Here is a 26342-nt window from a genome sequence, read left to right as displayed (position 1 = left end):
TTTACTGTCCGTTTGCTTGTTTGTTGTTAGTTTAGATTATTCCTACTTTTATGGAAAACAGAAGAAAATCGAAATCTAAGGTGTTAAATGTAGAACAATCGCATTGTAATTCCTCTTTTTAGCTGCAATAATATGTATACAATGGAGGGATTCTAAAGAGAGATTCTTGAAAAATTTGAAAGAAATGCAAGCGAAAGGTTTAGTCAACTGCCTGTTTGCATGGAAATGTAAAATGTAATGCAAGAATGCCAGGATAATTGGAGTTGAGCTGTAATAATTAATGCATTTGTATTTGCATTTGTAGAGACACATAGCTCCTGGTGCTGAACTACACCAAGCACGCCGATAAGTTCAATTGCAGCGCCTGTGGGAAGGTCACACACTCATATACACGACAGCGCCTTTTCGGTAAAGAATTGCCGCGGCATCTAGGAAATAAATCAGTTCGGACAGCTGTGCGGAGCGAGGGTCATCTAAACTGGCACAACGAATCCGCGCTCTAAGCCTATTGCAACACTGTCGTTGCTGCGGTGCCTAAGCTCCTCCTCATCCCGCCGCTGCGACCAACCCCTACTGCGCCATCAGCGGTTTCTCATCCAGATTTTCGCCTATTTCTTCGCAATTTTTCGCTACAGTATTGCTTTCTTTGAGAAGACAACAGCTGTCATTTGTCCACTGCTGCGGACGTACGGTCCTTTGACAAGCCACCCTCTTACTTCCTTCTATGCGATCGCCTTACCGCTCCAGTTGCATAATCTCAAATGCGAAAGCTGGCTGCTGTTTTGGTTGATTGCATTTCTTTGCCGAAAATCAAATAAATTACTTTGGCAATTTGTTAATGTCCTGTCGGATCCGCCACGCAAATCGTGAGCGGCGGAAGGGAGCGGAAAGAAAGTGTGCAAAATGCAACGGAATGTGTGGACAAGCGTGCAACGAGTGAAATGCGTAAAATTGTTGGATGAATGTGAGCCATCACTAAGAACCACAAAGAGCGGCTGTGTGGGTGAAGAGTTTAGAGCCAGACAGGATGTTAAAAGAAGAAAGCGAGTTCATTTTAAATTAAGTGTTTTGTTCCAGCAAAACTCCAACAAAGTGTTAAAGCATCTTTTTGCCAGAGGTAGATCCTCGCATTCTTTTCCTATGAAACAAATCCAACCTTCTGTCGTACAACTACTAAATAGCACCGCCTCTTTTTTAGCGCGCTCATTCCACTTCAGTTAACCGGCAAGCGTTTGTTCATTCCAAGCCTCTCCCAGCAATTACCAATTTTCAATTACTAGCAACAACAACAACAACTACTTTTTACGTCTTCGCAAGCATTTGCACAAGAATGGCGAAAATCGGCCGCCAGAGCCGGTCGTTGGGCGGAGGGAGGAATCTCGTGCAAACTGTCGCACATAAATTTTAATTTACTTTGCGCCAAATTGCGCTGAATTTACGATGAGGCTGCAACAGCAACATGAAATTATCCTTTCGTTTGTTGGCCATCAACTTCATTAACGATATCCATTGTTCGGTTAGACAACGTCAATGGGGCGAGCGGCTTGAGTGCATGTGAAGATGCGTAGCTCTAGCGAAGATGTACTAAAGGTGGAAATCATCTCAAAGGACGATGCTCTAAATTATTTGCAATGATTGCATTGTTGCATTCTTTGTGTCCTTCTCTGCACATGTGCGTATGTTTGTTGTAAACGCATTCCTTTTGGTTGCAATTACTACAACAGCATTTTCTTCCAATCCACTGCCATTCGGCTGGTTGTGGAGGGTCCTTCAGCGCGTTCGAGTTTTCATTACTCGCACATTGTTTTCTTTTCAAGCGTTTCTCTGCTTGTCTCACTAGCTGTCTAGCTGCAACTTCTGGCGTGATTTACGCACGGCAGACACTCAACCTTTGCATGTCCTGGCGCAGCCTGACAGTTGCACGTCTTTTCAGTGCGAAAAGTTATGAGCATAAACACGAAATTCACGCGCACAAAATAATATTATTTGCACTTTGAAATGGCAGAAGTGGAGCGGGGAAAATGTGCTGCTCACTGGCAATAATACTGGCTTGTAGCCACAGGGAACAGGAAGCAGATCGAATATTATGGCCATCGAGATGATTGTTTTCATTTGAGCACAGCAAAATAGAATAAACTATAAACTAAATGGTTTTAATTGAACTTAGACAGGAAGAGAGTTGGCAAAAATAGCCGAAGAAAGTACTTTATTTTCTTGCTTCCGTAAAGTACATTGTGAAAGGATATAGGACAAAGGACGCACAAATAAAGGTACATCAATACACTTGTGAAAAAATACAAATAGTTGCAAAGAGTCCAAAAGTGACGTCAGAGTAAAAATCGGAGACAAAGGTTGATTCTATAAATGTAATATCTCTATTACACCGTGCGACAAAAACCAAACCAGATCTCAAAACACACGAAGCATTCAATATACATACTCACGAAACTATATGCCAAATATAGTAAAACTGCGTTTTTAGTTTTTCTCACTGAATTTATGTTCTCTGAATTGAAGATTTTTTTATAGGACTTTGAAATTACAAAAAAAAAATTGTTCCCTGTAATTTTTATGCCAAGTATGCAGAACTTTCAATTAGGGATGTGCCGGGTATCCGGCAGATATCCGAAATCCGGCAGAATTTCCAGATTTCGATTATAGAAGATTGGGGATAAAATTTTAAAATAATATTTTCAGTAATCATTCATCTTTTGCCCAAAAAATTTAATTTGTTTTTTATTCTACATAATTTTCTCCTTTATTTGATATCCATATTGTTAATAATATAATATTCTACATTGCACTAAATTTTTTCACAATTTTTTGAATTCATTATGGCTTTGAAATTTCAAAGTGCTTTAAAAAATCCTGGCGCCAGAAAGAAAAACCAAAACGCAGTTCTACTATTTTGATCACTAGTTTCGTGAATATATAGATTTTTTTAATGTAAAATTGATTGTCTCACGGTGTTATCAGATACTAACGAAATTGTACAGCTTACCTACACCGCCTAAATTATATGAAGCGCAAATACTCAGTCAACTACACATTTTTCGAAAAGCAATGGCAAAACCTATGCGTACCTGAGGCTGGTTATGGAAACAGTGTGGAAACAAAGCATACATAATTTACCATCAAAAACCTGCCAGCAATTTTAAATTCTGCGAATAGTCTGTCTAAAATATTCAGAGTGAAATACGCTCTGTAACATATTTAATGCATTCAAATTATTACTTTTTTGCTGGCTATAAATCATTGATTGGCAAAAGTCAATATAGCCAAATACCAACAAACCGCTTACAAAACCTAAGTACAACTTAAACAGCATCAACAATAACAACAACATTTCCCCTTTTATACGCTTACTAATTAATCATTTCCGCACTCAAATTTTCATTGCGAATTTAAATCGCCTGCCACGAAAGGATTCTGCATCGGCGCATACTCAAAGGATATTCAAACACAATGCGCAAATCACACAAAATACACAAAAAATATACTCCTCTGCATTGGTTTTACATTTGTAAGGGAGACAGACAATTGTTAACAATTTGCAGAGACTAACAAAGCAGCATTAACGCACTACGCGCTACTCTAATATGGCGCAAAGTCGAAAGGATAACTAATCAAAATCACATTACTCATTGTTCGACATTTTTGTTGCACTACTTTTGGCAAAAAGTAATCCTTTTTTTTTTGCACGCCGGAGCTGGGCTGCGGTGTGGCGTTGATGTAAAGGGTGAAAAAGTGAAAGGATTTGCAAAATCGGCGGCTCTCGTTGGCTCTTTTTGTATCCTTTCACCACAATTCGCAACACCTTTTAACAGCTTGTACAGCGAAATAAATGATTTTATTGAAAATCGTGTGAATTTCGTGGGATTCCTCAACGCCGAAATGCAATTAAAAACTATAGATATGAAAAAAAATAAATAAAAAGTTATTTTAGAAAAATTTTAGGAAAAGGAAGAGTTTGTTTGAGTGCTTGTAGGATGAATTTCGCAGGCGAACTAGTTTGATATTTCCGTTTGTTTTTTTTTTTTTTTGGAAAGAACGCATTAATTTGTAAACAATCTTGTTAGAAAAATCATCGTTGAGTGCTTTCAAATAATATGTTTAGAATACGTGAAAATTTCATAAAAATATAGATTTGAAGAGTAAAGTAAAAAAAATCGAAAAGTGAAAGTAGTTTGCTTCATGAAAACATTTTATTGGACATTAAAATTAACGAAATCTTTAAGAGTGTCGGAAATTTTTGTACGATTTCGTAAAGACAATTCAAAAAAGAAAAAATCTGAAAAGAAATATTATAAAAATTCGAACTAACTATGGTAAATTTCGAAAGCAAATTCGACAAAAAGTCCGAAAGGGGAAAAATTATTGCATTAAGAATTCTTTAAGATTTCTGTTCTCTTCAAGATACTCTGAAGGCAGCGTTTGCAGGGTCTGTACTAGAGATGGGCAAAACACGTGATTTTCTACGTGACACGCGTGAGCGGGAGTGGTTTTGAGAGAAAAATCACGTAACTTCCGTGATTGTGCATGACTGAAACTTCGGCTGGCGTGAGCGTGCGTGCGTTAGATTTTCCGTCAACCACGTAATTTTCACATATCGAGCCCTAATCGCCAAAAAAATTAAAGCGATTTTTTTTTCAAAATTTTCTTTTTGACGCAGAAATGATCCTAGAGCATCTACACCATTTCCAGTTGTAAATGCGAAAGCGTCAATTGTAAATGAGAATAGTCATTTTTAAATAAGAAAGCGTCAAATGAAAATGCGAAAGCGTCATTTGGAAATCAGATAAGTCAATTGTAAATGAGAAAGCGTCAAATGAAAATGCGAACGCGTCAGTTGTAATTGAGAATAGTCAATTGTAAATGAGAAAGCGTCAAATGAAAATGCGAAAGCGTCATTTGGAAATGAGAAATAAAAGTAAATTAATTGCGTACTGCATATATAATAGATGATTTAAAGTCGCTTATCACTGATAATACTTAATCAATTATGTCGCTATAAAACGCGTTTGAAAAAGGAATTTTTAAGTTTTCAGAAGGTTATGATCTTCATCTTTGCTGTTTGTAAACTACGTCATATTAGAGTATGTACATAGATAAGAAGGCAGGAAAATAAAGCTGGTAAATATGCGGATGAAAACGATGTCGGTCGAATTCCGAAAAACCTTCACGAATTACTTATATACATATAAATGTATGTATGTACCTCATCATGACCTTCTCGAATCTGTTTAAACCATTACGGTATGTCTCGGATCAATGTATGTAGCTCGATAGAGAACACTCTTCGGTTTTCTTTTCGCCGAGAAGTCTCAGTTGTTTTACACTGGCGGAAGAACTACTTTACGATTAAAAAGTATATAAATCAAGTATGTTAAAAATATGCATATATATAAATTACTTGGATATTTCATTAATAAAGTGCTGCGTTTAGCGCCATATTCCCCCATGCTAAACCCCATTGAAATAATCTGGGGAAAAATCAAAATGCATGTAAAGGGGCACATCTCAAAACCCAGTCATAAATGGGCCAAACGTTGTTGAGCAACGGCTGCAATATTTGGAGAAGTTGGTGGATGATGCGAAAACTATAATCACCGGAGGAGACTGCGCGAGAGCATTTCAGCACGCAACATCTTTCCATGGAAATGCTTTATCTTTACAAGACATGCAAGTTGGGACATAATAAACTTGCATTTTTAATAACATCTAAATAATTCTGATTTCTGAATAAAAACGAGTTTCTCATTTCCAAATGACGCTTTCGAATTTTCATTTGACGCTTTCTCATTTACAATTTACTATTCTCATTTTCAATTGACGCTTTCTCATTTACAATTGACTATTCTCAATTACAAATGACGCTTTCTCATTTACAATTGACTATTCTCATTTCCAAATGACGCTTTCGCAATTTCATTTGACACTTTCTCATTTACAACTGGAAATGGTGTAGATGCATTTCCACATTAAAATTACAAATTTGAAAAAAAAATGTCGCTTACATCTTTTTGTTGTTTAGGGCTCGTATATGTATGTATACATATACATATGTATGTGTATTTTCAGCCAAAATAAAATCGTAAACTACTACTGTTTAACTTATTTGCTGTATACACTTCTGACGAATTCAAAGGTACAAACGATGAATCTGAAGAAACCGATGGCTGAGTGGAAGATCGACCTATCTCGGCAGCCAGTTCGAAAACGCTCTATCTCAAAAAACTTTTCAAGAACGGCCTATTTCAGAATTTAATTGAAAAACACCCTATCTCAAAATTCGGTTCAAAAACGCCCTATCTCACTTCAAAATGTATTGAAAATGTGCTGATATAGGGCGTTTTTGAATCGGCAGCTGAGATAGGGCGTTTTTGAAACGAATTCTGAAATAGGGCGTTCTTGAAAAGTTTTTTGAGATAGAGTGTTTTCGAACTGGCTGCCGAGATAGGTCGATCTTCCACTCAGCCATCGAAACAGTCTTTGAAGACATTAATGCGGAAATACAGATTTATTTGAAAAAATCACAAAATAAAAATTGTGACGATGTTTTAAAATTTTGGGAGAAAGCTAAAGATTTTCCACTTCTTTGAAGCTTTTAAAGGCAAATTTTACACATAGCACACTCTAAAAAATCTGTTTAAAAATGCGACTATAATTCGAATATATTTTTGTTTATTTTTTAAATTTTTTGGTAAATTTACACGTTGAATATGTATTTTTCTCGTTTACACATTTTCGTGTGTAAAAATCCTTTTTGTTAGCGGCTTTACACAATTCTACGGGTGAAATCAAACAGCAGATGTGTATTTTGTAACTTGTACACACTTTCATAGTAAATTTACGCACACCACAGCAGCTATATGACACTCTAAAAAGTCCGAAATTTAAACAAACTTTTCGTTGAATAATCGAGCATATAATTTCGCGAATAATAAGGTAGGAAATCAGTTACCTACCTTTTAGCTAGGAAATCTACACAATTTTTTTTAGAGTGCAGCTAGCTCAGCAACTATTGAAAGAGTTTTTCTGTATCAGGCAGAATTCTAGAAGAAAAACGTACACGACTACTTGGTGATAACCTCGACAAAATATTATTTTTAAACAAAAATATGAGCTAGTCGTTTTAAAATGACTTTGAATAAATATTGATGCGTTTGGCCAAGCTTTTGTAAGAATATTTATATGAAATCCTTTTTATATAAATAAAGTTTAAATTTGAAAAAAAAAACAAAATCGTGAAATATCGCGCGTGAGCATGCGTGATTGAAAAACTAGGTGTCGTGAGCGTGCGTGAAACCATCAACGTGAGCGTGCGTAAACGTGAGCCGAAATCCCTCACGCGCTCATCTCTAGTCTGTACAATAATTGTGACACTTCTGTCTGATTTTTCCAACAGCTTAACACTTTTCTCAACTCAACCCGCAATGCACTCCTTGGTTGAGTTGTTACATACACACATAATTATCCTTAAGAAAATTATATGCTCTACATTACTTACATAAGTAATTTTGGGCTCAGAAAATAGTAAAACTTATGCAAAGATTATTGAAATGCCGTTAAACGAGCGATAATGTTGCTAATTGACGGCCTTCGATGGTTTTGCGGTTGGGTCGGTCATTAAAAAAGGCAGAAAAAAGCCTGCCCTTAAAAAAAGCAAAAACCATAGCGAATGCGGTCGCCGAAGAAGGCCATTTCCTCAACTAGATACTTAATGATGCGCAAAAGTGCAAAGGTAAGCAGATCTTCCACAGGCATGTGTATGTAAAACATAAGTGGTCGTACGTGTGTTTGAAGGACTCGTATGTAAATTTTGTCATTGCTGTTTGGTTGAAACAAATCGAGGTACTTGACTTGTTGTAGTACTACATAAAAAGGAGAAACAAAAAGCGGGCAAGGATATTCAAGAGGAAGGGCAAATTAGTTGAGTAAATGAAGCGGAAAGAAAGGTTTTTATGCAACTGAAAAAGATTCTACAAAGTGTTGGCAAAACTGGCAGCATGCTCGACTAAGCGAAGAAAAACTCACGATGGCTAAACTAGCAAGCAGAAGCTCATTAATGGGAATTTATGCGGACAAGCCACGAAGTGATATGCACAACAACAAAACGAGTTAAAATTTTAGAACAAAGTTTAAGTCTTGCTCTGCTAACTCTTGTTGATCTGCAACCAAAACCGTTAACTTCGATTTTTTCGCGTCCAAACACTTCCCGAGTAACCTGTCGCTCTTAAAACGCGACACTTTAGATCGAAATCAACGCAGGAAGCAAGTGTCATAGTCGGGTTTTTAATTAGACAAAAGCAAGAGGTCATAAAAAATGAGTAAAAGTCTATACAAATTATTAACTGCATTTCAACACGCAAAAATCCTGTTGCTTTTGCTTCCGAGACGCCCTACGTATTCTACTTCCTTGTACTCCTAATTTGAAAAAGCTGGCTCGCCTTTAAATCTTGACACCCCAGTAGTTAGTGTAGAAATTATAGTCTAGCTAAATTAAGGAAAACCACTTCCTTTGTCATCCTAATTTTTTACATTTACAACCCACGATACGATCTCGTTCTTATTCGCAGGACTTAAAATGCGCCGCTGCGGCACTGGTGGAATGTGTGAGAGTCTAAACGCGCAATCACAAAGATTTTATCGCAAGCAGACTGGCAGGAAGACCATAAGGAAACAAGAAAAAACTGTCACATAAAAACACCCGATAGGAGCTAATGACTACAGGCAATGCAACGTCCTGCTGCACTCTCTTGGCGGAGAGTAAATAGTCTTTCGAAATTCCGTTGCCCGATTGATTGGTTGACTGCTTACTATTGCAAGAGAGTCAACTAGCAAAGCAAAGAGCACCACCGTGATGCAATGGGTGCGCGAGTTTCATTCACGCAAGTAGGGTTGTTGCGCTAACGGTTCTCAGAAGTTATGCTACCACGAGCGCGAGTATAAAAGCAATTTTACCCATCGCGTTTAGTCAGTTTGTCAGCAAATGTGAACGAGAGCACAGTTTTGCCTTCCGAACTGTGACTCCCTAAACATATACGAAATAGCAAAATGTTAAAGTGGACGGCGTCAGCGCAGAAGCTGAATCAGCTCACGCCGAACATAAAGGCGGCTACGACGACATTACGTTCACCGCACCCGTTAACAGACGCGAAACGACGCCGCCGACGTGCCACAATCAGCAATAAGGAGAACATCGTACCATATACCTCAACTCCGATGGTGGCGCGAGAGCGCAACAGCCCACTGGTGCTTTCGCCGTTAACGGATATTTTGAATGTCACACCGAAAACGCAGTCGCCGCTGACGCAGCGCACGCCAGAGCGAATGTCGAACCCGAGTACGAGTACAACCAGCCGGGCACTGCCCAATCGTCGCCATTCAACAGTGGGGTTCTTTCTGCACCCGGCCCCTCATTACGCTTCCACTCTGCCACGCTTCGAGGAAGAATACTCGCCAAGCACAGCGCTGCCTACTGGACAACAAGTAGCTTTAAGAGGACTACTGCCAGACCCTTTCCTCAGCAACTTGCGCTACTTTAACACACCCGAGTTGGAGAAGCGAAAGCAAAAGGAGGCACAAGAAAAGCTGAAGGCCGCCAGAAAATCATTGCCACGAAAGCTAGAAGCAGATTTTGCTGAAATTGCGCGAGAATGTTGCGGCGACCAGCAAACTAAGCGCAACTACAATGAGTCGCATTCAGCCGGCATGAGCGACCAAACCTTAGACAAACTCATTGACGCTATACTCGACTCAGCGCGCAAAGGCGAAAAGAAGAAGATGAGACCGCGCAAGTCATTCAACTTACGTCGTCGCACGCTGCTGAAGAACCAGACCGAGCAAAAAGTCAGCGAATTAGTTTTGTCACCATCCTACGCGCCCGGCGACGATCCAGCGAGTGATCTCAGCTTCCTCTTAGCCGAACCGGTATCGAAAAGCATGATGAAGGTGCAGGGATCTACTAAGGCATCGCCACCCACACCAGCTCCAGCTACACCCTTGCCCGGCACGCCTATATCTGAGGAAGTATTGCAAAAAATGCCCACGCCCGCCACCTGCGCCTGTGCAGCACAGCTACATTTTCTGCGCTCGAGCACAAGCAAGGAGCGATTGGATACCACGTTCACGCTGGAGACGCCCGTGCGGTTGCCTATGCAGAGGAAGCTACAGCGGCGGAAAACATTGGCCGTATCGATCGGCGGCGGCACGAAGCGCTTCAAGGCCGATGGTAGCCAAAACTACTACGACGTTGGAGTTGCGTTACCGTCGATCTTTGTTTGAAGTTGCTGAGGATGGGAAATTGTCGTAAGAATTTATTACTCTTTAAGTTTATCGGTTTATTGAAACCATATTTGTTGATTTGTTGACAAACTGGGGGAAAATGCTCGCTTATTACGCTTTTAGTTTTTAAGTCTCTTATTTATTTTTACTTTTAACTAATTTAAGTAGGTAATTTATGCACTAAGTAGGTTTTAATATTAGGAAAATTATCATTTTATTACATACATACATACATACATCATCATCATTGGTCAGTGTCGTCGTCATCGCAGTTGTTAATGTATTTGTTCCTTTATTGGGTGTCTAATGCTTGAATCGATTTATATACATTTGTTCATCAAGAGTTGAAATAAATGCAAAAATAACTTCTTTGAAAAAAATATATTTATCTTCTTCCTTCATTTCTTTCAATTTCTTTTTGTCTTAGTGGAAGGCGTGCTTCTGAATTCAAAGATGCTTTGAGTCATTTTTTTATCAAGTAAGGAATAATTTCAGCAGCTGAAAGAAAACAATAAACTTGTTTGTACGAATACTTATTGAAAAAAATTCAATTTACGGTTTTCCGGTGGTAAACCCTTCCGCTCTCCCGCCTTTCAACCGAAGCACAAATTGATAGTTTAGAATTTGGTGAAATTAATGAGGAGGAAAATTAAAATTTAAGACGACACAATTGTTTAGTGCCAGAACAGGTTGCCGAATGCGGAGCAAGTGCTTATCGAAGAAAACGCGAAGAAGACCAGCGTTAGCTAAGAAAGGGGTTGGTTGTTGATTCACTTTACCATTAGTGAAGTGGAGTTAGAACATTGAAAGCGTGCAGCTGTTCGCATTCTATAGGATATGGACTAGGGCTGGGAGTTCTATCCGGATTTTTTGAATAACCGGATAATTCGAGTATCTGAATATCTGAATAAAAAAAAAACCAATACCCGGATAACAAAATGAACGGATATTAGGCGAACATTCGCATATGCCGATTTTCGAATCTAAAAATAACAATAAAAAAAATAACTTTTTTGTGTGAAGAGTTCTATTATTTATTTAGCAACTCAAATCATACAGTAATTCTGAGAACAATTTTATGAATCCGTTCAAACACTGATTAGAATATACCGATATCTGGTTAACCAAATGAATAACCAGATATTCGCATAACAAAATATAACGGAATTAATCGGATAACCGGATTTTATCAGATTATACGAATATACGGATAGGTGCAGCCCTAGTATGGTCAATAGTTTTGCGACATACGAAGGTGCTAATAACACATTGCTACGGTTCAGGGCAGTGCCGTGTTAGCTGCAACGTAATTTACAAATTTATCAAAATACAGAGGTATGCACTTTTCCGGTTTGTTAACTAAAATGCAGATCATTACGTTTGAGACATTTGCATTTGCGACATCCAGCGTTGAAGCCAAAGCATAGAATTTAGTCCCCTTTCTTTACTTTATCTTTCCGCCCGCATTTTTCCCAATAGCAGCAATAACTTCCACCTCCATACATTGCCTCAACTAGTAACAGGTAGCGCTGCGCCGACGCTCTTAGCGCATGCTACGCCTACCAATTAGCTAAGCCATTTGTTTGCTCAGGCTTGTCCGTCTAAACAAACGTCGCTCAGGTGCTTCACCTTGGCACAGGTATACGCTTTGTAGACATGACTAACGAAGCTGCGGTGCACAATTCTACATTCACGCCTTTTATTTTGGCTCTCGCAACCGTCACAACTCGCCTTTGACTGAGCAGCTGTCGCCAATGGCAGTCTATCAATTAGTGCGACACTTGTTAGCACTTCAACGCCTATAACCGCTGCCTCTCTGCCATCTAAACTCTTCCACCATCGCCGCACACACACACACACACTTCCTGATCTTTGTCATTTTCCAAGAGCATTTGTGTTGGCTACTCTACAAATATTGCTACGTAATCCTGTTTTTCGTACGACAGGTTTTCCTCTCTAATTCGAATTCGCATTTTCTGTGGGTTTTTCCCTCATACCGAGGGTTTGTTTTGTTGCAACTGCGTAACGGATTTGGATTAGAACTCGGTTGGTCTGCTGCGTCTGCAATATTAGTGTCATTGTTCATTGTTGGAGTAGGAGTTTCTGTTGTCCTCGATCGCGCACGTGTCTGCTGTCTGTAGCGAATGACAAATTGAAATTCGGTCCAACTCGTAACACCGGTTCTGAGTCGACATTTCGTGGAATCGAAACCTGCTGGTTGACTCTAATTGAATAGGTAATTGCTTAATTGGATTTGTGGTTCAGAAAGCGTTACACTTCAATTGAGTAATGGTTTGTGGCGTGGCCAGTTTTAATTGTAAAAGTTGTAAATGCGAGGGAAAATTTGGAAAAGTCTACACTCAAATAGTATTCACGCTAAAAGACTACTACATTACATCTGTGATTTCAATTTATGTAATTTTGATTTAATTTGGGTTTTGCCCTTAAAAGGGGTTAATGGTATGATCAGTGTGACCAGCTTAGCTGTTTTGAGGCTAGAACTTTAAGTCTAGTTTCGTGGCTTTTTTCTGACCTTTCTTTCACTTTTTTACTTCAAATATTCATAATAAAATAAAAAAAAATTGCAATGGCTGTGCTACTTTGCTTTGAGAAAAATATTATTAAAATTATATTTTAGTAAATTCTGATATATTTAGAAAACAATAATTTTTCTTTAGTTTGATGTCCCCTGAGACTATTTACCATATTTCTATTCACAAAATTTTCGCGCTTTTCCTATCCTTAACCGAACTCGTTTTTGCATAGATTGAAGGAATGTAGCCGTTATTAGTCTAATGAATTTTATTTTGTATTTTGATGAGAAGGATTTAAACAAGGAATTTAAAGAAAGCCGCTTTCGATGAGCTTGTCGAATTGGTGAAAAGTTGTAGTCTTTTTAACTTTTTCATAGAACATAACTTCTTCTGGCGCTTTTTCAAAATCAATTTCGCTTCGGTTTATGGGGTCTTCTGGCCACACTGGACATCATATGGAGCATATGAGAATTCGGAGCCCCATTAGCGCGCTGATGTCCTCTCTCTTTAAACTAGACCGAATTTACATAGCTGCAAGGATAACTCAAAGCAAGAGAAACCCCATCATAATCTCGAACCCTTTCTCACCACCTTTGCCAAAAAGAATTTATTTGTGCTTTTAAATATTTTTTTTGGATTTTTTTAAGATGATAAATTTACAACCGCAAATTGGCGACCATTACTGTCTCACCGTCTTTCAATTAAATTTCCATTAGGACAGATACTTCATTCATTGCGTCAATCAGTTCATCGCAATGCCAGGCTGACACATCAGCTGCGCCTGTATCCTTCCAGACATGTTGTATCCCAGTGAAAATTTCGTCTGAGACCTTGCGAGCTCCTTTCTTACCCTTGGGCGTCGTGCCGTGCTTCCTTTGCTTTTATTCTTCGGCTGCGTGTGCATTGTTGTTTTTGCTGATCTTATTTTCAGGGCGTGATTTTTAATTTTCGATTTCAATTCATGCAATTCTGTCAACAGTGCCAGCGTTGCTGCGGGCTGTTGCAAGCTTCCGTCGTCTTGGCTGTTGCACCTTTGCGCCACAATCGAGTGACTCTCGGCTGCTTCGCGTCTACCTTTGCGGTCATTGCCGCGGGCAATTGTGCGAGTTCCTACGATTGCCGGCTGGCGGCTGCACCGGTAGCTCGCAAGACTACGAAAGGATTTCCATTTTGCAGTTTGCAAAAACGAGTAAACATCTGTTGCAGCGATTTACGTATGTATGCATGCCCATAGTTTACTCATTTTTTGTGAGTTTATCCTTTTTGGCAGTCACAGCAATGGCTTGCAATGCTGGTGCGTACGCATTTGTGTATGTATGTATGTATATGTCTCGCTAGTGTTTATTTAAACACAAAGGCATATCCTTGCGGTGCATATTTACTTAGGCAGACATAGGTACGCACAAAGGATTTTTTGGCGATTGTTTGTACACTTTCGAAGTTCGTTCCCTACTCCGTAAGACATTATCCTTTGGCGTACATTTTAAAGTAAGAATTTGTCGAAAATATGAGAACTCGTTTTCAGCGCAAAAAATTGTCTTTTTTTAAATTCAATTTCCGATAATTTGTTTTCCGTCAACATGGCCGAAGACTAACACTGCTTTACTAAGCCTTTCTCATTTACTGCTGCAGCATCCTTTCGGTTGACGCATTCAGCTGTAGGCCTTATCACCAGGCAACTGCTGCTAAGCTCCACATGCGGCCAATTACATAAATCTGCTTAACTGCTTGAAGTAAAAGTAGCTCGGCGCAAAGCCGCAAATAATTGTGCAAACCCCCGCCACAGCAACACACAGCGGTTCGTTCATACACGACGGGCATGCGCAAGGAGCATGTGGGCTTTCCAGGATATGCGCTATAAGCTGTCTATTGCCGAGTGAAAGTAACGCAAATGTATTTATGTATTTGGCAAATATTATGCAAACAATGGCCGAAGTAGTCGTGCGATGGCAAGCAGCCCAGCCCGCACACCCTGCAGTGAGCGCCGCGGAAAGTGTCCTACCAGCGCTTTGCCCAAAATATTTAATTTTCCGTTTTTTGTGCCGCGTTGTTGCTGTTGCTGTTATTGTTAGTGCTCTACAAAGGTAAACAACATGCAAATCCCTTTTTTATTATCAGCACAATGCTGCGCCGCACTCTCGGCGATTAGGCAAAAGCCAGCCAAAACGTAATAATTATAATTCATTTTGTATATCGTTTGTTTATGCGCAGATTTGAGGATGTGTTGTTGCGCACGCCCCTTCGCCAGGGTAGATGACACCCCGCTGCGTGCCAAGCGCAAACCACGCCAAGTGAAAGTTCACGCAGCCTAAGCAGCGGCAGCGCAGATATTTTCTCTCTAGCACAGGCTGGAATTTTCGGTTAATTTTTGGAGTGCAGGACAAATGCATAGGAAAGTGATTTGCGCGAACGGATTGAGGCGCTTGCAAAAAGGACACTACGACGACCGATTTGCTAATTTATCGAGCGCATGCGGTTGCTTTGCTTTTGTTTATTTTTAACTACACTCAATGGGCAAATAAATGATTGGCACGCTCATTTTGCAGATGTCACTTTAATTGGCCATAAATTCAAATCATGAAATGGCGCATTTGAAGGCTGCCTCAAAGGAAGTGCGTACACAGTGACGCCTTCACTATTTTCGCGTAGTTGAAAAGCAACAAGGATTTATTTCTAAAAATACGTCTAACATCAAATTATCAAAACTCAGCTATCGCGCTGATTGCTTATCATAGCCTGGTAAATGATGAACGACCACAACCGGAATGAAAGTGGTGAACACGCTCCACAACAAGCGAAATCAAGTTTTCATAAGAAAACAACTAAAATGAGAAAATATTGTAATAGAGGAAGAACTGCTGGGGTACCAACAACCACGACGAGAAAGAAAACGCATTTATTGCAATGGAAAAAGTATCAACTCGATAGAAAGTCAGTGTCTCTACATCGATCCCAATATCTAAACTTAAGTTGGTTACAAACCCTAAATATTCAGCACAAAATTTCAAAGAGTAATAGTGACCATGATTTTTAGGTTATATGGGTACCCTCTAAAAAAAAGTTTGCTTTTACATCCACACCTTCTCTCTCACATAGTTTTCGCGCATTGTATTACTACGAAATTACCTTTTATCGGCAATCTCATTAAGTATGTCGACTCCCACTTGACTTGCGCGCCTTGTTGCTATAACAATCTCGCGCCTGCGCCAAGCCGCGATACGCCGAAAAGCGCAAAGTAACTGTGCGTAAAAATTTAATCTCATCTGCCGCACAATGACAGCCACTCAAAATGATTCGCACACAAATCCGCGCGCTGAATACACCCAAGGCAGGATTTGCGCCTGCGCGATTATGCGCTGGCCGGTAAGGGCGCTGCCTGCACCCTCAATGCGTCGTCGCCTCTGAAAGGTGTTGAATGATGAATGATTCGCGGCGATGTTTTGGGCAGGCGGAGAGAGGGAGGGTAAATGTCAAACAGGGGTGGATGCGCAAAAATGTTATTCGTTTGTCGTTATTTATTTTTTTCAATCTTTTACATTTTCATAATTCTCACGCGACTATTTATACTTTTTTATATTTATGAGCGTCATTCTTGCGATTTAATGAAATTTGATGAGGTGAAAAAGGCAACGGAGAAGAATGTGTGACTTTATTATTTTTGGCTGAATAGCGTATTGCTGGCATTATCGATTCATCAATATGTTGTATGAAAAATGATACGCAATTTTTTTTTTTGCGTTTAAGTTAAGTAAAAATTGCGCATTCACTGTCGGTCGAAAGAGACATGTCAAATCCCTCCGGTATCCACACAGGAGCCTCTACCGCCGTCTACCGCTGTCAACGGCACTCGTATGAAGACATCTGTCTGATGTCCTTAAGAGTTGCGCAAAAAAAAAGTATGTGGATATGTATGTTTGTACATATGTTTGCTGGAGAAAAGCCACAACAAGACAACAGCACTTCAGGACAAACCAATGGGGCAAAGAAAGTAGTCATCAAGTACCCTGGCGACTCTGAGGTAGTCCGCTGGAGCGATCCTTGAGTGGCTGTACGATTGTAACCGTTTCGAGGCGGTTTTTTTTTATTTAGAAAACAAAAGCAGCAGCGCACTTGAAATTATTCAAAAGTCATCATCCAGCGATTGACTGTTATTGACAGCTGAAGCATTTTTGTGGATGAACAGCGGCAGGCGACCGTCATTCAGTAGTCCGTAGACAGCGCTCGGCTGTTACAACACACGCGACTTCATTAAAATGCATACAAAAAAAAAAACTCGCCGCATAAAATGAGTAATGCAATGTGAATGCAAACAAAGTTGAAAAGTCAATGAGGCGCATTCGGCACTTTGCGGCGCTCAATAGCGGAATATGCAAATTGAGGGTGCGCACTGCTGCATATTGCAACCACTGCCATCGGCAGGTTAGCGCATCGACTAGGCACACGCGTCTGTTGCTGGGTGTCGCTCGCCGCCTGAAGCCAAAAGCGCAAGTCTGCTCATTATTTCTACGCCATCAACCCACTGCGCCACTGCTGATGGCTTCATTAAAAGCCCATCCGTCGGCAGTCGAATGCTGCGAGAGGCTGATGGTGGCTGATGGTCAGTTAGCGCGTGCGCATTAGCTGGACATTAAAGAACCGCCCTTAAACATTTTTTTTTTTTATAAATAGAAAATATGCGCAGCGGCGACAGTTTGCAAGTGAGTATTTAACCCTCAGGGCAGTGCCGCATAATTTATACATAAAACGCATTGCAACGTTGAATAAAAAAATGTTTGCCATTTGTAAAGCATTAGGAAGCTCGTGTTTCAGCTTCTAAACGGGGGAAAAGCAACGTTTATTTCCAAACGATTACACATGTCAGCACGCGCTTTCAGCTGTCAAAAGGAAAAAAATAAAGAAAAATCGAAAATGCAGCGCCAGCCTACTCGTACACCGGCTGCTGGCTGAATTTCCACTTTTACCGGAAATTTCCTCCGAAAAAAAAACCATTTAAATGGAAAACTCATGGGTTGGGTGTGGCAAGCGCGCTTACAGAAGGCGAGTATAGCAGCAGCACGTACGTTAAATAAGTTTAGTGGAGTGAAAACAAGCGAGCTTGGCAGCCGCGTCGCTTGTGCTTGCAGCAACTGGCCATCCAGTCGAGCTGTTGCAACTTCACAATGCTGCCAAGTGACATTTAGTTGTCATTGTTGACAGATCAAATGCTGCGTTTAGCGTTTGGCGTTCGGGAAAATAACAGTAATATAATGCGAAACAAAGAACCAGCGAGTTGACGTCAAACAAACAAAAACTTTGACATCTGTGAAATGTATAGAATGTGGAAAAAAGTAAGAGCGGGGGTTAAACTGCAGCTTGAATGGACCACATTACATACACACTTCGCTTGATGCAGTGAACCAGCAATGAATGATGTAACAAACTTTTATATAGGAAAAATGTATCAGCAGGGGATGTGCAGCACAAAATCTAAGGACGAAAACTGTTTTGTAGTGGAACTTAAATAGTAGTTTTTTTGAGCGGTAATATGTACTTATTTTGTTAAATGGTATCCATTAAAATTTAAATGATTTCTATGCTCATGCATTATTAAAAATTCATAAAACAGTTTTTTCCCTTTCCTACTAGTGAAGCTTCGCAAGCAATAAATCAAAAATATTTTAATTGGCACTCCATTTCGCTTTCCGTAAGAAAAAGGTTCTTCCCCGAAGCCTTGCCCTGAGCCATTCAATTCGACTACCGGACTACTGTAGTGTCTTCCAGGCTGAGGTCTCAGCTATAATGGAGGCTATAAACGAACTTCGTACTGATTTAAAAGGTAAAGAGGTGTTCATTTTTAGTGAGGCAGCAATTAAAGCTGCGAGCTTTGTCACAATTAAATCAAAAATTGTTCTGGACTGCCGCAGATCTCTGCAAGAAATGGCTAAGCAGAACAGTCCCAGAACCCAATTGAGGTTTTCCTGGTCATAGGGGCATTGAGGGTAACTGTATGGCGGACGAACTTGCGAGGGGGGTACTACCAAGCAGATTCTTCCGGCCAAATAACGCATTGGATGCCCTTCGCCACGTGCAAGCTGCTTTTAAGTGAATTTATCTATGCTCGCGCGAGCGAGAGATGGATGCAAACTACGACCTGCCGAATTTCTAGGCAAACTTGGCCTAGGTGGGATCGATAGGTGGGAGGATACATCTCACACAATCGGTGCTCTAACGGGTCACTGCTTTATAGGTAAACTTCTAGAACGGCTCGGAGTGCCTTAGCATAGATGCTGCAGAAGTTTCAAGAACTATGAAGAGGAGGAGACAGTTCTCCACCTTCTCTGTAATTGCCCGGCATTTTCGAGAAGCATATTGCGCTTTCTGGGGTCTCCTTTCTTTAGTGAAGTTAATATAGCATTAGTAAAGATAATATAGCATAGATAGGGAGATTCATGGAACCAGTTAATTTTCATATTAAACGCTAGCTAGATTTGTCTTCTTTTGAAAAATTTGTCTTCTTTTTGATAAGCGCGTAGCGATTTTGGCCGAACCCAACAACGCACGCCAGTCGTTTCTCTTCTGTGCCCACTGCCGGCAGTTGGAAATGCCAAGTGAATCCAAATACTTCGCCACCTGGTCTTTCCATCACAGAGGAGGCGACCTTTCTCTTCCTATGTTAGACTGGGTTCAGACACGTTAACTTTTGTTGCGGCAACTCGAAGTTTGTGGGAGAGAGAGCGACGAGGAAATGAGAAGGGCGCTAAGTTGCTCGTTTTCGGGCAAAACGCTTTGTGCAACTCGAGTTGCCGTGTCCGAACGCAGTCTAGCCAGCATCCCCGCACGCTCTGAATACTTTCAGAGTGGAGCAACATAGTCCAAGCGCTAAAAGTTATAGCTGCTATTTCGGAGATCACCACATATCCTCATCAGGCTTCTTTTTCTAGACATCCGCTTTTTTGGTTTCTTATTTTTTGATGTTGGTTTGAACGGGGCTTGAATCCCGGCCCTGCAGAATGGTAGCGCGCACCGCTGACCACTACATCACAGCTGCCGCCAAATATTTACTTAATCCCATAATTTCCTCGAAGAGGAACATCCACCATATTTAAATTATCCTATAATATAGCTTCAAAATGTGGCTCCGAACTTAGGTAATGTTTTATTTTATGAGACATCTATTGTCGTTGGCGCACTAAATCCGACGCTAAAAGCTTCAGCTGAGGGCAGGCGCTTAGTTTTGGCAGTTTCACAAAATTTAACTCGGTCACTGCATCACTAAACAAAAGTTCACGACGTTCACAACGTAAGCACGCGCCATTTGACTCAGTATTTATGTCAAATCATGTAAGCAGGTCCACAGTCACGTGCACATGCGCAAGCGTGCGGCTTACCATTCCACTTATTGCAGCAATTTAACGGCGCGTCAGCAACAACACTGTATTTGCATAACCAAAATTTCTAATATTTGTTGAAAAATTCATATGAAAAACAAATAAAAAGAGCAAATAGCCGCTGGCGTAAAGGGGTGGAAAAATTGTGTCCTTTGGCAGGATAAGCGAACGAAGTACTTAACAATGAAATGAAAGCAATTTCGAGAAAAATGTAAAATCAAAAAAGCATTTGTTTTGCATAGCCGCGAGCTATTTTATGGAAAATGAGTTGGAAAGCATAATATACAAATATGTACATACATATACTCGTATGTATGTATGTATGTAAATATTAATGTTGGCAAACATTTAGAAGTTAATGCGCTGCGCAGCGTCACAGCCACCACTGTGCACTTAGCGTAATCAGGCCACGCAGACGGGACCGGTTTTCAACCGAGTGAAAGCGCAAGTGAAAAGTGTACTGAGCAGAGAGGCTTTTGATCTGAAAATAAAATATGTATACCCAGCTAATTTCGAAAATGTGAAGCGCACAAAAGGATTTTGTCAGCTTTGGAGAATTGAAGCTGGCAGGATTAAGCAAACAAAGTTCAAATGAATGTGGCCGAGCACTTTAGTAGAACGAATTAAAAATTTTTATGTTAGTAATATCCAACTTAAAATTAAAATTTAACTGAAGATAGAAGAATGAGAGTTAATGGCATTGTCTGCTTGCCTTGTTGAAAAATAGCACACAAAAGGTTGGGAAAGGATCTATCATTGTCAGTTTTGGAAGCGCAGCAAATGCTTACTTGTATATTTACAATAAATGATAGAAAGTTACCCACAGCAACAAACCGCGCTGGAAAATCGCATAAAAAATGCCACGAAGCAAAGAAAAATTGCATTGAAAATCGCAAACAAAAGGCAAAAATAAAAATAAAAAATGCCAAAACCAAGAGACAACCGGCAGAGGACTTTACCTGGTTAGCGAACTTTATGTGCTGTGCTAATGGCTTAATGACGTGCGGAACTCGACATTAAATTGATAAAAAAAAATCGTTAAAAATTGAATTAAAAAACGCCATCGAAAAGCGGCTTGACAATGGGGATGATGAAAAATGATGAAAGCAGGCAGAGGCTGACTGAATAAACATTTGGATTATTAGAAAGTAATGAGGCTCGAAATCATGTGGGATTTAAAAATGGCAGAAACAAATAGCAACAAAAAAGGGGACAAAATACAATAAAAACTGTGTGTTCATAAAAAAAAATGCGGATTAAAGAAGTGAGCAAGAGGCAAAGAAGTAGTGGAAATAGAATAGAATAGAGAGCTGCGAATATTGAGGGAAGAAGAAAGCATGCAGATGGCAACACATTTTCAATTTCTAAAACATCAAAAAAGACATGAGTAGAGTAAGTGAAATTTTAAGCCATCCTAGATTTTACAAATAAAAAAGTTCGGGAAAAAAATGTGGACAAAAGCTAATGCTAGGAAATCAAATTCACAAACTTCGGCTGACGCTAACTAAAACGTTTTTAATATTTCGTTAGTTCGCTCTCAGAAGCATTAGTTGCGTTCCCCAACTTTTCTGGGTTAAAACCTGTGAAACTGTCAAAAGGCAAAATAAGCCAGAGAACCGAGTACGGGAACGCTTTCTGGTAAATTCCTGTAAATTCTTGCAACTTCTTGCGAGTTAGGGAACGCAACTATTGCTTCGCTTACCAAATTTCAATGTATTTCTTTAACTTTTTGATTCGCTTATGAAATTACTAAAGTCGCCAAATACCTGTATTGATGAGGACGGTGTGTATGATAAAAGTTTTCGACAGAGGCAAAACATCTCCACCTTAATCTCGTAAGGACTGCGCAGTCTAATAGAAAGTGTTGGGATGTTTCCACCTCATCGTCCTCTTTTCATTTTAAATAGTTTATTACATTTAATTTATAAATATACTTGCTTTTCATTGCTATTTGGGAGTTTGGTAATGTTACAGCTTAGCCTTACATCTAAAGCAGTTTAATCAGGGACCGAAAATAACCTTTAAATTTACTAATATATTTACATATTTTTAGATCATTGCAAAATCGTTGTTTCTTGATAATTATTTTTTCGAGCAAATTTTGCCGTTATTTTGTGATTTTGTTTGATCATTTTCACGGTTATAATACAGAGTCCTTATGATCATTTCAAATACTTTTTGATCTAAAAAATTAAATCTGAAATTAATGGTTGTGGTATGATCGAAAAAATAAAAATAACGGTTAAATTTTATCGGAAAAATAAATTATGATTTTTATTGTAAAGGTCACAACCGTCAAGGTCGGTCCTTCGTTTAAATACTTTTTAATGTATTTTTCCATTTCACACAATCGAACTCATTAAAAGCTAAGACCCTCAAATAGTTTGAATAGCAAGAGGTCATTTGCTTGTGGGCTTAGCAAAAAATATTTATTCCTATTCAATGGGAATTTATATATTTTTTATCAACTAAAAGGCACAAAATGTGCATTTTTTGCCGTCCACTTATAGTTCAAAAAACATATATACACACACACATATGTACATATGTAAGTAGTAAATGTGATTTATGCGAATGAATATGAATGAAGGTAAATAATTCAGAAATAAGTAAATTTCAACCGAAAATTTTGGTTGAAAATTTTCAAAAGGAAATTCGTTGCGTCAAATAAAAAAAATTTTTTTAACTTTCGCACGGCGATCTGTGAATAATCGCGCTGAAATTCCATAGAATTTACAATCTCAAAAATTATATGTGACAACGATTTTTTTTTTCTCTTCCGCACGCCGTAATTATTGCATGTGTCGAATCGCATTTTGCATATTCCAAGTTTAAGGTTAGCTAAGAATGTGAATATGTAAAAATTTATTAGTGTAATGTCAAGTCAAGCAAAGCAGTTTTGGCATGTTTCACAGCGTCCATTTGCGGAAAGAAGAAACGTTGCCGATGACGTAGGTATGCAAGGATATGCAGCGATGCGCGCAGGGATGCGCCTAAGGGATGCTGCGCACGTAAAACGTCACAATGCGATTATTACAAGCGCAAAGTTTATGAGTGTGACACAGGCCTACGCTGTTACCAAAACAATTTTCTTTATTTTTCTTAGTTTTTCTAGCGATTTACAAGAATTTATTTTCATGTAGTACTTTGCGCGTACTTTATGACTTATCATTGGGTCTTGCTGTAGCGGAGGTAAGAAGGGTGAGCATCAACCGAGACTGGTGTGTAACTTTGGCATCGACTGTCAATTTGCGTTGATGTTTATGTGTCCGATTTTGTTTTCACTTTTAATGTTTTTTTTTTGTGCCACACAATGGCAGCAACGCAATAGAGACATGAAATAGGCTCGTAAAATTTAATTTGCGATTTGAATCGTTCTCCGACGTATTTGGATATTGCAAACGAAAATAATTGCGAAAACGTCATAAAATCATAAAATGTGACTGTTGACAAGCTGAAGTACCTTTTGGGGGAAGACCTTTTTGTTTCTCCTTGAACATTTCTTTTAAACAACAATGTAATATGTAGTAAAATAAACTTGCAAACGATGCAGAAATAATTAAAACTGAGTTAATGATGAAAATGAATGCGACAGTAGAATCGTAAATATGTGAATATTTCGAAATGCATATTTATGCATAAATTAGAAAATCACGACAGAATGTTTATTATCGGTATGAATTATGCGAAATAATTAATTAACAAATTCGAAGGTAAAAGTACGCTGACATATGAATATAATCTCAGTCAAAGCCCGTTTGTTAATCACCCCGTTTACACAGTCTAATCACGGATTATTGGCTGTCAATTTTGTTGTGAAAAAGTTCCATTTCTTCTCTGTACCATTGTGATTACTTTTTTTTACTAAATTAAGCAATTTAAATATACTTTAATTTAAAGCTTCATTAAAAATACTTTTACTTAGTTTTTAGTTCTAGCCATCAAAATTTCCTAGGCTTATGTAAAGTTAAGGTTTAAGAAAATTTAATATTTTAGTAGGTAACAAGTAATTTTTAGCAAAAAAAACCGACTTCAACTCTCACATAAAAAATATATATATATATATATATATCATGATCAACTGATCGGGAATTAACCAGATTAGTATAGGACCACCTCTGAGACAATACCTTGGTCCAAAGTTATGCGGTAACATACATAAAAAACAAAAAAATAAAAATAAAAATAAAAAAATTATTCCGACGAACTGATAACCTCCTCCTTTTTTGGAAGTCGGTTAAAAAAAGGAATTTCATCACCGAAACAAATTTGCAAAATTTTATTACCACACGTCTTTAATATCTACTCACTTGTGGTCTTAGTCTCCATACCAACTTTTTTAAGAATGTGTTCTAAAATTCTTATCGAATCGAATTTTCAATTGTAACAAGTAATTTTCAAGCAAAAAACAAAACCGACTTCAATTTTCATGTAAAAACTTAAGAATATCGTTAATTTCTTCATGATAAAATGATCGGATCTTAACCAAATTAGTATGGGAGTAGCTTTGAGGTTTCACCTTTCCTTAAAAAAAGGAGACATTGATTAACGTGGTCCAAAGTTATGCGGTAACATACATAAAAAAAATATATTCCAAAAAAGTGATGTTAACAAATGTAAAGAGTTGTTTCGACCATAGTCTATAGTCAAAATTTTCATATACGGAAGTGGAAAGAGCAAATTAGGAATGTATGTACAGTGGCGGCCAAAAGTGGATAAATGGTGGTTTGTTTTTAATATTTACAATGTTTTCCAAGCTAAAATTTTTTTGTTATTTTTTTTTTATAGAAATATGGTTCATGCTTTCAGTAAAACCATATTAATCTAACTTTCAAACTTTATACAGAATTCAGAAAAATTCCACAAATTTTCATCAAAATTTTTATTTTCAAATTATTGGGTATGCAATTGCAAGGCTTATGAAATTTAATTAAAACTTTACTTTAAAGTACTTTTGTATCAGAACTGGTACTCTGAAAACTGTTTGGTACGTTTGTACGTTGATTTTGATTTTGGTACTTTTCCATAAAAGCGACAGCTCGGAAAAACAATATTTATTTATTTCAATATATTTTCTCATGGGCGTAGCCAAGTAGGGGCTGGGGGTGCTCGAGCCGCCCCCCCCCCNCCCCTAACTTTCAAACTTTCCTTATATATATATAAAATAGTAGTAATAGTTTTCAGAACAAAATTTGCGTTTAAAAGGCAGATAAATTTTAAAAGCTACTCGAAAAAGGGCTCTTAAAGCATTAGATGAATGGATACTACATTCAAAATTCGTATCAGTAATTCAAAGATGTAAAATTCATAATCTTTTTGACGTGAAAACCCACCTGGTGAGCAAATATAAAAAGAGCAGTCATCAAACTGCCAGTCTCTTGAATAAATGGAACCTCTCATCAAATTTAACTAGCAAGAAAATTATGGATGTGTTGAAAAGGGTTACCCTGCATAGCGGGGCCTGCGCGTCGTCAGTACACCAGAGAAGCTTCACCCGTTTATGGTTCCAGTGAATTACCAAGCATTGCGGCCATATGGCTACACCGTTTTTCAGCTGCAGGATTCGCTCATAAATTATACAAAACGCTTGGTTACGCTTACTGAAAAGTGTTTGTATTTTTTATTAAATTTACATAAATTTAATTTTCTTTAAGCAACAATGGAAAATTTTTAAGAAACATTTGGTGGCATTGTGCGCTCTATGCCCTTTCTTTTGATTGTTTAGCGTTTTAGATAAGCATCGACAAGTAGGCAACAGCTCTGTAGCGCGGCCGATGCACCGCGGCGGTTATGATGGTGAGGGTGACAATGATAGTGACAAGCGTTTTGGCTGCACGGTCGTTGGGCACGCGCGTCAAGTAAGCCACCTTGATGGCACGTCTAGTCCTTCCAAACACCACCGCCACCTTCGCCTACAACTTGCAGCGTTCACTTCCCCTTCAAGGAGCATCAAAAGAAACACGATGAATAAATTAACTTTGCCAACTGCCGCAACCTGGAATTTCTATTGCAATGCCTCGACAATTGTCAGCGCACTAACAAAACCACATAATTTCATTTATTTTATTGTCGCGCACTCGACTTGACTGGCGGTTGAAGTGCACTTGAGCCCTGCTCGACGGCAACCCTTGCGACGGCCGCGTGCCATATGTCT

General features: G+C 38.9%; 1 protein-coding gene across 1 annotated transcript; it reads left to right on the top strand.

The window, feature by feature from the left end:
* The first annotated feature begins 9026 nt into the window (after positions 1 to 9026).
* LOC108372135 (uncharacterized) lies at positions 9027 to 10587 on the top strand. Its single transcript, XM_017627787.1, has one exon. It carries the CDS (start codon positions 9058 to 9060, stop codon positions 10285 to 10287), a length of 1230 nt encoding a protein of 409 aa, XP_017483276.1. The 5' UTR covers positions 9027 to 9057; the 3' UTR covers positions 10288 to 10587.
* The last annotated feature ends 15755 nt before the right edge of the window (positions 10588 to 26342 follow it).

This window comes from Rhagoletis zephyria, unplaced genomic scaffold (assembly GCF_001687245.7).
Source record: "Rhagoletis zephyria isolate East Lansing unplaced genomic scaffold, Rhagoletis_zephyria_1.1 Rzeph_scaffold_05478, whole genome shotgun sequence".
Lineage (NCBI taxonomy): Eukaryota > Metazoa > Arthropoda > Insecta > Diptera > Tephritidae > Rhagoletis > Rhagoletis zephyria.
Note: the sequence above shows the minus strand (reverse complement) of the source record. Positions and strands in the feature narration are given on the sequence as shown.

What these genes read in the sequence shown, in the direction of transcription:
- LOC108372135 (XM_017627787.1), top strand. Translation starts at nt 9,058, where the DNA reads ATGTTAAAGTGGACGGCGTCAGCGCAGAAGCTGAATCAGCTCACGCCG.